The sequence below is a fragment of the Ascidiella aspersa genome, chromosome 2 (genome assembly GCF_963924565.1).
Source record: "Ascidiella aspersa chromosome 2, kaAscAspe10.2, whole genome shotgun sequence".
NCBI lineage: Eukaryota > Metazoa > Chordata > Ascidiacea > Phlebobranchia > Ascidiidae > Ascidiella > Ascidiella aspersa.
Window position 1 is genome coordinate 25,544,055 of NC_139448.1, and position 16,115 is coordinate 25,560,169.

Consider the following 16,115-nt stretch of genomic DNA (forward strand, 5'->3'; position numbering starts at 1 on the left):
GACCAACGGGTAGATTCAATTGAATTATAACTTTTAAAAAAAACTTTACACCTCACGTAAAGTACACAAATAAACCTCACATTAAGCACTTTTATTTAAGCAAACTTAACTGTAATAATGATAGCAACATGTTTTGGGTGGTATTTTGTGTTTACGAACATTTCAATTATTTTTTCCTGTAAACTTTTAAAGACCGCAAGATCCTCAAATAAATTCTGATCCAATTCAAAGCACCCTCATTCTTACTAGTTGTTGCCTTAGTTTTTCTTTATAAAAACCTCATATAACAGTTTGACTAACTCGTCATTTATGCCTTCATACACAGCAGTAGCACCATGGCGTCTGACGTGCCAGCTCGTATACAATTCGATGAACTTCTTTGCGGTATCATTGCGAAGTGGATACGTATCTGCTAAAGTTAAAAGGTCTGTCGCTAACTTTTGGACCGAACGTCGCATTTCGACAACCTTTATACGTACATGGTGTAAACCATAATTTGACGTGTCTCAAGACTGCGGAACTCTAAAAGCACTGAGCGACTGACAAGCCTACGTCAAGCCATTGCATCTGTCCAAAGCTAAAAATTCAGTATTTTTATGCTGTCATTACGTTAGAATTCCCATTACGTTAGAATTCGCGGTAAAACATATTTATACTCACAGCATGCCTATGACGATTAAGGGTTTTATGTTGTTGCGCAACAATCGTGGTAACGTTAACGTTTTAATAATATCCGCCTTAGCAATCGTGAGTTTAGCCATATGTGAAACTTGTATATAAAGAAACTGGCATTTCACAATAAAATGTCGTATAGGCTACAATTAGGTTTGCGAAGTCAATAACTAAAAGTGGCCGAAATGAATTATGATCCGTATTAACATACGCCGTTTACTGTAAAAACATCTATATAACCTTAGAGTCTAGACTACTAGTAACAATTAGTCGACGTTGACAACAATTTTAACTATTCTTGTTTTAATCTCTTGGTTTCATGCAACACTTGAGCTTTTAAGTCACATTTCATTTAGTTCTACTTGCGAAGTAAAGCCCATAGTACGTTACGTTAGCTGTTTTCTTACGGGCCACATACTTACATCGAAATTATGCTCGGACTGTACTTAAACTATACTGGAACGTCGTTTCAAGCTATTTGAACGTCGTTATTTTTTTAAATTGTTATTTTGTGCAAAGTCAAGGAAAAAAGAGATTATATTTTGCATTGCGAATATTTGTTTTGTATATCTTTGAACTATAAATAAAAGCTTGGGAATGACTACTCTCAAAACGTAGTAGGCCTATCTACTTTGCCGAACGGACATCGGACATAAATCTTAACAAGATAATTCAAACAAATTTGAACGAAATCCTAAGCAACAGGAAAAACGTATACCAACTTAAAGTTATTCGACTTTTAAACGCTAGCGTGGTTTACCATAAAACGGCAATTAATTATCTTAAACGCTGACAGTAAAATATTTTGAAATATGACAAGACAATGTTATAGCGGTGGCCGGCGTTGCTATTCAGCAAATATTTGACATAACCTATTGCGGTATAAATAAGAAAAATAAATAAAGAAACAGACTGTTTCTAAAGCTTAGAAATAAAAATATACGACATATATATAGTTGTATAGTCACTTTAAATGAAATATAAGAAGTACTTGCGATTTCAAGTTACTTATAAATATCCAATATTTGAACAATAACCGCAATACGCAGTATTTTGAAACATAGTGGAGCTTCGTAACAATATAGGCTATGATAAGCAAGCACCACTATAGCACAAGATTAAACACAACCAGGTCCACCTTTACCAACGCACCCAATTTCATAGTCAGTAACATTACAATATTTAATTTTCAGAAATGTAAGGTACTTTGATCAACAGTTTCAGTACTACGCGTCATTGATAATATTCTAATTGGACTAGCAATTCTATATACGGGCACCGCGGTAATTTAACATTTGTTTCACGACAAATAAAACTTCCTCCCTCAATTGCAAACGTGTCCCTTTTAGATTGCAAAATTAAGTTTTTTAAAGTAAAATATTTATGTCGTAATCACATTTTAGTTTACGCAAAAACCTCGTTTAGTCATAATACAAATGTCTGTTGTATTAATTTATTAATCGGTGGTCGTACAAATTTCATTTGAGGCAAGCTATAGCTGTTATTTTAGTTAACGATTTAAAGTGTCACAAGAAGAAATGCTATGTGATGCGACAAACCAAAATAACACTGGTCAGTATATTAACAAGTAAAACTCATAGTTAAAAACATGAGTAAAAACAGGACCAGACGTTTTGTTTAAAGGAAAATATATTTCGCCAAAGTGGCATCATCAGTTCCTGTAAGAGTACAAATGAATAAATAAAATCAGAGCGCAGCCATCACACTGGTCAGCGTTTGTCGAATTTCACGTGGATGAGCAGCGAAGGCTGATTGGATGAGCCGTCGGTCGATTCGCGAAAAAGTTGCGCTTTCTGCCACCCACAGTCGCCTGTTCCGCCGCGCAAAAAGGCGTGGACTGACAGCAAGCTCGATCCTCGACAAATCTCCGTTGTGTCGTTAGGCTCGTCTGTAATGAAAAGAGTGGTTTAAACGCTGTTTCGTAACTATGGTGGGACAAACCTCACTGGTGACCGTGCAGTTTTTACTAAAAAATGACAAATTTTGTTCGGTGTTCGGGCAAGTAAAATTTAATCTCTGTTTAAACACAAATTCATTGATTGGCTTGGTTTATTACAAAATACATTTTTCGCCGTAATTTTATGTTTGGATCACCCTTACGCCTTCGCACCAGGATTAAATTTCTTGAACAAATTTCGTTATTGTATTGCTGCCAAATTTCGTTAGGGCCCTGTAATAAATTTTCAGCAAATCCCAAAAGAAAAAAGGGGGGTTTAAAAAGTGGGCCTCGGAAACGGCCATTAAGCACTGTTTCAAAATGGCGTTAAGCGATATATTGAAACATAGATGTCGACAAACCATATTTTTTGGGTAAATACTAATCAAAGGTTATAAATAAACATTATAAAAATTTGCCAAAGCCAAACAGTAGCCATGGATGTTGTGACATATCCTCTTCGTCTAATATTTTTTTTTCATATTTACTGCAACGATGCTATGATTATTGCTGTTTTATAAACCAGAATAATTTCGAGTTGCGCGATTAACTTTTTTTTGTTATTAATTGTTCACAAAAATTAGGACAACTTCCAACCTTAGTTTCGTATATAGTCGAATCCTTATTTTTATTAAAAAAAATAGATATGGCGGTTTTTGGTTCGATGAACAGCTACCTTTGGACGAATCGCTAACAATTTAACAAAAGGTTACTTGTCGCACAATCAAGCAAGTAGCAAAAAACGCCCATAACTAATATATATATGCTTTATCTATAATATGTGTTGGTATGTATTGGGAGAGGTAGTCAAGAAAGAAAAAAAGACTTAACGAACTTGGCTTGAGAACTTGCGATTTGACGTCGCTAGTAGCGAGAAGGGAAACCGACCCGCTGTCAAAGGTGGCGCAGCTGACGCGTACTTTGGCTGCGCTGAACCTGTGAGTGGCAGGAAGCCGAATTTTCCAAGTCGCGCAACCCCGAACACTGCCCGGCGTTCGACTTAAGTAGCTCTGTAAAACAGCAGCAAACCTTGACTTTGGTGCACAAATCTGACCTTTACACACCACAAGGTATACTTATCATATAATTAAAACAATTTTTCGAAGAGCCTAGTATCTCGCCAAGCTTACTATTATTCAAAGCATGTAAATTGTCTCGGATGTGATTTTTCTCTAAAGTCCAATTTCGTTTATAAAAGCGGAAGACTGTTATGAGCATATGAACAATTAGGATGCTAACAAAAAATGACGATATTTTTTAAGCGGGCTGGCCTAATATATAATAAATTATCAAGGTTACACAAAAACACATGCCTTTTTCCAGTCCATTTCCTCCTTGTGCACTATGCTGTTTGAGGTGTATATTAACGATTCCCAACCATCGACGGTTTCGTCACCGCTGTACTTCCGGCAATAACTAGAAGAATACAAAAAGTTTAACATGATTTTAATTCGTGTTTCTATTGTTTAATTTAATAAACATTTTAAAACACAATTGGAATATCTCAAAGCACACTGGTATCATCCCACGGAGGCTAGCGAAATCACTCTTGGGTCAAAAGGGCGTTAGGAGGTTAAACTCGTCGCAACGTGCTACCAGTCAACGACCGTTTGAAAAGTGCGAACGTAAGCCTATAGGCAATGTCGGTGGCCCAGTGCGTTAAATTAAGAGTTAAATGACAGTTTACTGGATTAACTAGCCACAAAAATATTGCATTTCTTTCCGAAAAGAATAAGCAAGATATATATAAAATTTTTAAATCAGTTCGATAAAAAAGTTAGGTGATATTTTAAACGTTCAAATTTTTATCTGAAATTCAGTCCCGAGCGCGAAGTGTTTTACCAAAAACACTATACTAGCAAACGCGGTTGTACATCTTTGTAAAAGCACAAAGAAAAAACCATAACGCCAAAAAGTCATTTTAGCAAGTGCCGCTAAACCGACGAACCCGTCCGTGCTGGAAGAGTAGGTGACGCTTAGCTGCCCCTGCTCCAGCTCTCGGTCCGTTGGGCGAATTTCGAGGGGTTCCTTCGGCGCCGGGGTGTGTGGCCCCCCACTTGTCTCACCCCTGGCCAGTCGCCAAGCCAGCGAACCGGATGTCCTTCCACCAAGCTCTTCGTTCGTCGTCTTTTCCGAGTCGAACTCCGTTTGTTCGATGACACTTCGACGCACAAGCTCCTTCTGCGTTTTGAAAATCTTTTAAGTTGAAACGATCGATTAATAAGCTTTTAAGTTTTAAAGTTTTAACAGCGAAGTTAATGTCCGTCTACGGAAAAACGTCTGACTCATTAAAAATTGGTGAAATTGGAGTAAAAACTAAAAAAAAATAGAGTAAAAACTTAACATGGCAATTTAGACAAACGCTAGCAGTTCAATGACGCTCATGAACTTGTAAAAATGACAAAACACGTACACATAAAAACAACTTTAAATTACTAAAATCAAAGGGAATTGCAAAATTTGTGACTTAATTATCAATCTTTGTTGATAGCTGTATATGTCGATTTGAAATCCTTGATTTCCAGTTTAGTGAGTTATCTGTGTCAACATTAAAATCATTTAGAGTTAAAACAACGGCCATATTTAAGTGTTTCAACTAAGTGCCTTTGTTTTAAAGCCAGGAAAACATCAGCTAAAAGCAAGAAATTTCTTACCTTTCTCGCCGCAGAAGAAACAAGGCACTTGGTCTCATTTAATTCCGCGATTCTCTTGGCCAGCCACGTCGCGTCGAACATCGCGTCGCGCCTTTGATTGACAGCAGAGCGATCGACGCTGTAACGCCAAGTGACGTCAACAACCTGTTCTGAGTTTACAGCGACCACTAGCGAGAGCTTCTTTTTCCAGCCTTGCTCGTACACCAGGGGGCGGTCGCACGCGTTTTCGCACGGGTCGCAGTGAAGCCAACGGTCGAAGGTTGGGATGAAAACCTGATTAAAGGACAGTGTTGATGCTGACGTTAAGATGGCAAAACAGCATCCCTAAATGCTTAACGTCAATGAATTATATATTAATTATTTTAACCTTTTTTCAAATAAATTGTGAGTGGTTGCATAAAGAACTACTGAATCCATCATGCAACTTATTTGAGTTATATGAAGTGGTAATGAATACTCTGACAAGTGTGCCAATCTTAGTTGGCATTTTTTAAAATTGTCGATGCTGAGATAAAAATAGTGTTTTCACCCGTGCCCAGTAGATAGATCGGCGCTGACACTCTCTATTGCAGACGTTCCTAACCGGGGGGCGCCAAACAATTCTTAGGGGGGGGGGGGGGGGCTAACTCTACTTCATTATTTAGTTTGGGTTTGGCACCACTTCTACAGCTGTACAAACTTTGTTTTTTGCCAACTTTAACATTAAACTGTAAAAAATTTTCGCGCTCCGCGAGAATCTTTGTTCTATACTTTTGTTGACTTTTTTTTACCACAAAGTCTCTTTGGGTTTCATTGTTTTTTCATATCATCGAAGGTATAACGGCCCTATTTTAAATTTTTTTTCCCCCCCCTTTCGTACTATTTTTTATCCTTATTTTATAAATGATAACAGGCTAGCGACAGAGAGACTCGAACTTTTTTGCGCGAATCTATGTTTTTGCGATATTGCCGTTGTATTCTTTTAAAACACGATAACGCAATGTTTAATTTTTGCGCTTGACATTTTTATTTGCGCTCGACATCACAGCCTTGCAACTATGGAGTATATGCCCTCACAATACGTGTGTCAAAATCATCTCGATAAAAATCAATGTGTCCAGCACGAGAAATTTGTTGTGTGCCCAATGCAAAAAAGTCTCCTATATTACAGTTTAGCCCAGTGATTCTCAACCGGGGTGCTGGCGAGAGATATTTGAGAATCTGTAAGAATCTGATTTTTGCTCAACTCTTACAACTTTTTGTGTAAATTAGACTGAAACAAATTCAATTATAATACGCCAGGAACTTACTTAGTGGGCTGTCACAATCACAGAACGTGACAGCGTTGTTTTTACATGGGTCGGTTAATTCCAGTGAACAATTGAAATAACACTAATTCAAATTTAATCTCGGAAATAATTAAGTTTCAATAATTAAGTTTTCTTGCGTTTCGATTATTTATTTGACCATTGTAATGTCATTTGGAATCGCATTAGACGGGCGTCATTTTGGCCTACAGTGTCGAATGAGGTATTAAAATCAAAACTATATCGCACATAAAAGCAAATAAGACAATGATTAACGTGGTTAGGGATCGTTTTGGACCAACAGTTGTAAAAATACATTCGACTACATAAAGCTGTTGCAATGTTGTCTATTAAGCCGAAATATTTTCTGGAATTTTCCATCATAACTCGCAGCAGTAAGGCAGAATGCTACTCACTTGGCGCCTACGGTGGCTGAAGAATCAGCCTGGCAAACCGGCAAATTGTTACATTTAAAAACGTGCTCTTTTTTAAAAGATTAATTTTACACCTTTTGCGAAAATTTAAAACAACTATCGTGGTTGTTTTCGAACATAATCATTTATATAAAATGTATTTTGTGTAAACGTACTACATTTGGAAGAAGTTAATTTTGTTGTACAATTATAAAAATAATTCCGTAAGTGCGAAGTGTGTTGTTTAGTAGTGTGTTAGCATATACAGAATTTATTTTTAAAAACGGTTCCAGGGAACCAAGCCATGCCGCCTAAACATGGCAAGGTTTATACATTCAGGCGAGCACAAAATTTAACATTAGTGATGTGAAAAAATTAAGATTTAGGCAAAAAATGATTTTGATCAGAACGCTGTCAAGATTCTGCAAGCCTTGCTCGCAGTCGGTAAATGTTAAACAACAATAGCGACCATCGCACTGCTTACCATTCCGCAGTGATGCAAAAACTAGGCCAAATATTTCACTATTTTCGAATAAATGACAATGGTAAAAATTTATACACCACGAAAATATGATACAGTTAACAGACACAAATGTTTGTGTTATGCGGTTAAAAATAAATGCGGTGGTAATAACTATCTCTTACCTCGGTCCAAACGTGGTCGGTCCAGTCCATTACATGTCTTGCTTCAAAGTCGAGCGCTCGGCATATCAGAGTAAAGCAATTGGCCCACTCGCCACACCGACCTATGCAAAATCAACTTGAACTTTACATATGTTTTACTCTGTGAATCCAATATTATTAGCATTGACCCATATCGGGAAAAGTTGTCCATGTATTTGTCTTGACTATTCTGTTGAACGTTTAAAAGATTTGCTTATGTAAGCAAAGTATAGCGACGATTTATAATGATGTAGGCCAGGGGTCGCGAACCTTTTTAGCAAAGAGAACCATATAAGCTAAATATTCTTAGTGGTATTACCCTGAGAGCCATATAACATTTTGTTTACATCTATAGTTATAGTTAGAAAATTTATAGTAATTTGAACAGGGCCTTTTATTTTGTTCTCATTTAAAAGATAGGACATATTAAGGGCGAATAAAAAATTAGTTGAATTTACGGCTATGAATGCGTGCAGTTTTATTCAGGTCATGCTGATGAATGAGAGCTTAGATTTATCCGTAAGCAAGATAAGTTCATCAAAAGAGCCATATGGCGTCACAAAAAGAGCCACAGGTTCCCGATCTCTGATGTAGGCTATATTCCAATGACTAACTATTTGCACCCGTCTTACTATCGCCTTAGTCAACAAAGGTTTCATCAACGTTCAAAGGCCAACCTGTTCTGGTTTGAAGAAGTTTCTCCGGGTGGTTGTAGCGTGGAAAGCGAAGGCTACTGCTGCACCCCGAACAACGGTACGCTTCCACCCTCGACGCTCCCCAAGCTAGCTCCTCGTCTGTGGGGTGGTGTGCTCCTAGACAAGAAGCAAATATTCAAATTAGGACTTAAAACTACTGCAGCAAATTTTGCGTGTTTCCTATGATAACAAGGTAATAATATTAAAACGCCGTTATTTTTATTCGTACTTGATAAATTACCATGAGCGTGTGACGTGTAAACGACAACAATATATACCTAAAGTAGCCCAATAATATAAATATTTAGAAATGGGCATTAGGTAATACAATTGTCAGGAGATTTAGTATGCCAAATGACGATGTCATAGACGCCGACTTTTGAGCAAATAGATTTCATTTTAACGAATAAGGGCCTTCATGATATCACTGCGAATTTCGTAAATAATAAACCAACTTCTTGAGGTATAAACATATTAGCTTGCTATTTTTTTTTAATTAAAACTGAGGTGGATAAGTAATAGGCTCCGATCCACTAAGTTAATATATCGTGAGGTACAGTACAGGTTTGCATATATTTTGGCAGTAGAGTTCAGTAAAATATGTTTTCGGCTACTTAGTTTCGCTGCAAAAATATTTTCTCTCGTGAAATAGCACTGGCTATTAATCTTCACAGCTCCTGTACATTTATACGATTCGCCAATACAATTTTTTTTTCGCCCAGATTTTCAATAAGTAAATAATTATAAGGTCGATCGAATTCCTTTCAAGTCCACCAAATTTGTATACGATTTGCGCTTGCCAACTTTGTTTTTTGCGGTTTACCTAAACTTGACAAACCAATTCCACAATGTACACCGAAAAGCCATCGCAGACTCACCGAATCTGTCGATCTATGATGCAAGCAGAGCAAGCCAGAAAAACAACTGGCCTGCAGTGAGGTTCGAACTCACGACCTCCGGTCAAGCCGGGACCGTCGCTCTACCAACTGAGTTATGCAGGCTCAGAGAGGAGCGAGTCGAGAAACAACCATGCGCCAATACTTGCACATTTTTGTTAGTACAAGCAACTTCACACTGGGGGATCATCAGTCCGTATCAATCAATGAACTATTGATACGGAAGCCGTAATCGTTGGTCATAAAGCAACTTCCGAGGGGCTAGATCACAGATGTTATTAAACACATATGTTTGTGTGTGTCTTTCATTTTTCAATTCCACAATGATAATTACCTATTCTAAAAATGATAACGGCGAAAGGCAAGTAAATCCTGGCGACAGCTAGATTTCAAATCTGACCTTTTAGGACTTTATAAATCGTTGGCGAACTGTAAACATGTTCGGCGAAAAAAAGAAAAGTGACGTATCATTATAAAAGTCAATTGTTGACAAACTTTGTCATTATGAGGCGAGATAAAAGACTTGGTGTGGCAGTTATGGGCCGCAATGACGAAGCTATACCAGGTGAATTGAACAACTACACGCAAAATACTGTATGGTTTCTGATAAACTGATGAATGGATCAAGAGTGCAAAAAAGTCTAAATGATTCTCTAGTCATAGAAATAATGCTTAATAGACCGACTAATTGTGTCGTAGTTTATGTGGAAACAGGGTCCAAAACCGTACGTATAAACAGAAGTGTACAGTAATTTACAGGTAGATTTGTCATCGTTTTAGAGGGCGAAGCTCCATAAACTTTGAACTTATGGGTTATGGTACGGAACCCAAGTTTAAACAGTTCAAAAAATAGTTGACAAGTGTTGGAACTTTTAGTTACCATAAATAGTTACAGATAAATAGATTAGATAGCAAAATTTTATATTTTTGGAACCGAAACAACAAGAACGCAGTACAAGTTAAGAAGAAAATTACAGTTGTTTGTTCCAGGGTACAGTTACGTTCATTGTTTTCTGCTTACAACAATCAAAAAAGTTTTAATATTCATTTTAAGACTCTGTCAATGCTTCCTTTTCCCTTAGATCAGTGGTTCTCAACCCTTTTCTACCCGTGGCCCCTTTTGCTTTTCAAAATGGTCGCAGACCCCTTACATTTTTCTGGTGGAATCTGCGTTTATAGTTCTTTTTAATAATTCAGTATATCTGCCTATAGTGTACCTTATGTTGAATAAATTAACAGACAACACCAAATTACTTTATAACACGTTTATTTTAATGTGATTTCTGCTGCTGCATCTCCGAGGCAGTCTTTAAATGCGTGGTTGTGTTTTCGATAATGCTAGAATAGATAAACGCATGTCATATTTTCCAAATCCAGTACATGAAAACTGTAATAATCCTGCCATTCATTTAGCAATATATTTCTGTTACATTACAATGGAAGTGTTACGTCACACTCAATGCGATTTACAACATTTTACAGCGTGATTTCATCACTTACCAAAATCGTGATTAGGCATGTTTCCCAGCGTTAATTATTTTACTAAAGGTATATTTAGAAGTTTTTGCGGACCGGACCCCCTGAAAACGTTTCAAACGTTGATAGACAATCAAGAAAACGTTGATAGACAATCAATTAATATTGACCAACTAAACTTGCTTTACGCTATAATATTTCATGATTTTATTGCATTTAAAAATTCCCTTCGTATATATCTGAACAGCAGTACCAACCTACATTTTCAACCAGACTAACGCTTTCACATTTCGTACATTTGGGCTTGTCAGTCCAGGTGAAGAAGTCCCGCTTGAACCAGGCAAGAAGTTCAAGCAGCAGGCAGTGGAGCTTGTCTGTTACCAAACACACAAGGGATTTGTAGGGACTATTTCTACAAACTTAGATAATAACACCATTCGTCTAAGTAATAAACTTTAAAAAAAACTTTCATTTACTAGAACAACCATGGAAATGTATGTTAAACAACCATGTCCCCAGTTTACACACCCATCGCCTATTTTGTGCAATTCTTGTGCAGACTGTATTTAAAGACTAACAAAGTTGAGTACATTATATAAATCTAGACATGCTTTTTAAGTAGTCAGCAATAAAGCATGTTTTAGGTAGGTAAGTACAATAAACCTTTATCATATTCTTGTTAGATATTTGGCAACTAATTACCAGCATTTTTGTCGCGAGAAAGTCTCTTGTTTGCCTTTGCCGTAATTGTGTCAAGCGGAATAAGCAACTTTGCTTTCCTCTGTAGGCTTGTATTGTCGTAAATAAGAGAGTGATCGTAGTGGGATATAATTCTGTTGAAAGAGGAAATATTTAATATTTAATAAAGAATTATATAAACAAATGTGCCTAATGTGGGTGTGCAATGTGCATAGCCTTGGAAATTTTATTGCAGGGTTGTCTAAATGCACACAATATTCACATTTTGAGTTAAGTGAATTTCACAAGTCGAAAAGCAAGATGTGCTTGAAAAATGTCTAATTATAAATTATTCCTAGCATGAAATTCATCAAAATGAAGGTTTCACCAATTTAATTGAATTACATTTTTCGAAAGAATCCATTCCATCTTTTATATAAAAATAATTAATGAGAGTATAAGTAATATGAGCATATTTGTTGTATGCTCACATTGCTCACTGTGTCATGTCCATTCTCAAGTGAAACTTTGGTGCTAATTCAAACCAACCAACTCAACTTATTTTTGACCCTTCATGCAATTTCTGCTTTCAGTATATAATTATGGTGATTGGAAATTCATAACAGCCTGTGTATGGCGACAGACGTTGCTCTAAGATAGAACAATTCCATGTGATAAAGTTAAGGGAATAACGTTCACTGTTCAGAGAATATATATATATATAATAGGAATATTTAAATTTAATTTTTTTTTGGAATATTTTTGGTTCTGCCTGATTGCTCATTATCTGTCACATAAAACAGTTCTATATATTTTTTTAATAATCAGACCACTATTTAGGAATTTCGCCGACTCCCCAGACCCTAACACAATATTTAGGTTTTTGTTAAAAATACAGAAACCTTGTGATGTTTAATTGTTTATATTAAACAACCGTAACAAAGCATCGGTAATCTTTTTTTCCCTTTTTCATGCTACTTGAACAGTTTTCTTAAAATTTCAAATCCCTATTCTACCCCATTTTAAAAGCTGGTAATTAACTTGTCACATATATATATATATATATATATATACAAAAATAATACAATTCATTTGAAATACTAAATGTATAAAATGCCGCAATGATCATAAAAAAAAAAAAATTTTTTTTCTGATAACATCAGAAATTTTGTTCTTTGTGCACAAAATAAACTTTTCCTCATACAATGTGTTTTTGTAGGCTTATACAATGTGTTTTGGAGTCTAACTAGGAGTAGTTTTTGAGCTATACATATAAATAAAGGATAAAAAATGTGCGATTATGTGTTTTACTTTAGGGGGGATTTCCCCATTTAAGTGTTTTTGTGGAATAATTTTTTTAAACTATCCTTATAGATCAGGCCCACTTTTTTTACCGCGGACCCCTAATTTTTTTTTTGCTTTGCATAGACCCCGGTAGACAAGAAATGCTCCAAAATGACATCACAAAATAAATAGACTTCATGACTCTGTTATTTTGGTCCGAAAAATGTGAAAGTTAAATGGAGTCTAACTATACATTCAGTGCAAAACCGTTTAATTTTTAATTATAGTGTTTTCTTTTAAACATTAATTACTTCAAGTATACACCAGTTTTTTAATTAGGCTTTCATGGACCTCCTAAAACTAGTTCACGGACCCCCAGGGGCCCCTGTTACAGATAGATAAAAAAAAACTATCTTCCAACATAACACAACTTCTACTTTGGTGACATGACTGACTCCACTAACAAACAAAAACCTTTCAATACCTTTGAAGAATTCCAGATTGTGACAATTGAGTTTGTTTGTTAATTGCAGCAATTGGTACCTTATTTACCTTGGCTTTAACAAGCTGATCAAGGATGGCAGTTAAATCATTTAGATTACTTCCCACAACCAAAGTAAATCTGTCACCATCTTCCTGTAAGATAAATCTCTAATTTTGGCAAGAAGTGTACTGTATTGTTAGCAGCTGAATAAAAACATATTATAATTGGATGGTACATTTACTTGAATTTTGATAAAAATGATGGACAATTATAATAATTTGCAGTAAGGGCTAAATGTGAAAAAAATATTTGTTTTAACCTAAATATGATATTTTAAAGCTGATATCTTGAAGGCAATTCATGGACGATATGGGAGACTGTCAACAGACTTGGTAATTAAATCTAGTGTTTAGACTAAACTATTTAAAAACAGTATATAAGGTAATTGACCTTGCACAACAGAACAATGCTCGCAAACATTTACGATAGAGTATTTTTAATCTTTATTCTTATTTTTATATGAAGAAATTAGTGCATAGGTGTTATTTAGTCTTCTTGACAAGCCTGGTATATTTCTGTATTGTGATTGTAATTTAACTAAATAATATAAAACATCTTACTTGAAATCCCATTTCCAATAGACATTGAATGGCCCCATCTATGGGTAAAATTTTTTCCTGAAAAACCTTACTGTCAATCTTTACGGAGCGATATTTTTCAACATTGTTAAATCTACAAAAAACAAATCAATCTGTTTATTTATTTGGCATTTCTAATTTAAATATTTAAACTAAAATACAAAATGTGGAGATATTTATTGTTTTCTGACGACAAAAGGTTAAAATTGTTGCCAGTTTTGCAAATATTTTTAATATTTTTTTTGGATGTTTTAAAGGGATAGCAGAACTGATGAGTAGGGATCAACTTTGCGCTCATTTCAAACTCTGCTAATTCACTAATATTTCTAGTAGTGTTTAAAACAATTACCAATTTGTGCATTGTTAAGCATTAGCATTATAAGTTCATTTATTATAGCAATAAGTATTTACTATTTTAAGGTAATTCTAACATATTTAAAATAATAAATTTATAATAACAACGGTGCTGGTCTAGAATCATACCACCTTTTTTATAATAAAGAAACCAGTTGTCAAAATTGAAATTGCAAGGAAGAAATAAAGGAGCTATTTCAGTTATGCACATAGAAAATAGAAATTATGCAAAAAAGGTCTATAAATACAGCATACCACAATGCACATTGTTTGGGTGAGGGTGGGTCGAGTATTTATAATAACACTTGACCCTCCCTCACCCAAACGCTAACCCGCACCCTAACAATGTGCATCGTGGTATGTGGTATTTTTCGCTTTGTTTTTTTGCATAAATTTCTATGTGCACCACTGAAGGAGCACTGGAATAAATATGGGAGAACAATAGTAATACTTGACCCTCCCCCCAAAGAAACTCGCATCCTAACCCAAATAATGTTAGCAATATAAACCCCCGGACAAAAATGTGGTAGGATTCTAGACTAGCGCCTTAAGAACATTATTTTTGTTATAATGAAAAAAAGGGTAACACTAATTTACGGAATGATGAATGGTCGGAATTGGGTAACACTAATTTACGGAATGATGAATGGTCGGAATGCTCGGAACGCTCACAGTATTATTAATAAATATAATAACACTTGACCCACCTTCACCCAACGCTAACCCCCACCCTAACTCAAATATTGTGCGTTGGTTTAATAATTGTTCTAACGGGGTAACACTTAAATTAGTGAGCGTTCCGACCATTCATCATTCCGTACATTAGTATTACCCGTCGGAATGCTCACAGTATTATTATTAAATATAGTAACACTTGACCCACCTTCACCCAAACGCTAACCCCCACCCTAACTCAAATATTGTGCGTTGGTTTAATAATTGTTTTAACGGGGTAACGCTTAAATTAGTGAGAGTTCCGACCATTCATCATTCCGTAAATTAGTATTACGCCAAAAAACTAAGACAAACACTTCGCAAATTCATGTAAACGCACTTCAAAATGTTCGTTGCTATTCGAATCAAAACCTGAGATGCAACTTGAAATTCTTCATCGGTGTTTTTCGATAGTGATTGAACACCTTGGCTTTCCATTATTGCGAAGTAGTACGATTAGAAACGAACATGCGATAAAACAAAACTGTTTTATTTCCCAGTGGCTATAACTCTATATAGAGCACAGCTGCTACTTTTCAACAAACAATATTCTTTCAGGTTATAAAATCATAAATGTTTATTGGTCAGAATACAGTATTTGAAATATGATAATCGAGTTTATGACCTATAAAAATAAAAAAAAAAAACACAACAAAAATGATTCATTAATGGTATATGTGAATAAAATCAGAGTGTGACAAGTCTCATAATACTGATTTATTTAATATTGTGGTATTTCTATTTTTACTTTAAATATTTATGACATAAGAAAATACTATTTTCCAAATTGTTGCTTTGAGCAATGATACTATAGGTTATATAGTATCATTGCTTTGAGGGATATCCCTAATTAAGTATCAAAATTTAATTTTAATTTTATGATCAAAATATAAAATTATTTGTGTAATCCGGAAGTAACGAAACTTTTTTTTTTAAAGGTCCGTAAAACTTTAAGTTTCGATCGCGCACCTTATAAAATGTTGTGTCAATCTCTATTGGCTTGGTTATTAGTTGAACCAACGCTTGTTATAGATAGGCGTTGGTTTAACGAAGAAAACCAAAAATATTGTTCAAACTATAGTGAGCTTTACAAAATTGTTGTTTAGTTCAAATTTTATTAAAGTTTGGCTTAGCTTTTCATCCGTCAACCACTTTTATTAATCAATAATAACGTAATTAGTATAGTTTTGAAAAAAATCTGTGAGCCGGAAAAACTCAAGCCCTTTTTTTTTATTGACGGTAAACGATCAA

General features: G+C 35.3%; 1 protein-coding gene across 1 annotated transcript; it reads right to left on the reverse strand.

Moving 5' to 3' along the window:
• Positions 1-2,402: 2,402 nt before the first annotated feature.
• On the reverse strand, positions 2,403-15,363 carry LOC146164501 (peptide-N(4)-(N-acetyl-beta-glucosaminyl)asparagine amidase-like). Its single transcript, XM_083380735.1, has 12 exons — positions 15,205-15,363; positions 13,779-13,890; positions 13,159-13,310; positions 11,415-11,545; positions 10,970-11,086; positions 8,323-8,457; positions 7,628-7,728; positions 5,284-5,556; positions 4,578-4,810; positions 3,943-4,045; positions 3,465-3,639; positions 2,403-2,581 (listed from the first exon to the last, which is right to left on the reverse strand). Exons 1-12 carry the CDS (start codon positions 15,300-15,302, stop codon positions 2,403-2,405), a joined length of 1,809 nt encoding a protein of 602 aa, XP_083236861.1. The 5' UTR covers positions 15,303-15,363.
• Between the last annotated feature and the right edge of the window lie 752 nt (positions 15,364-16,115).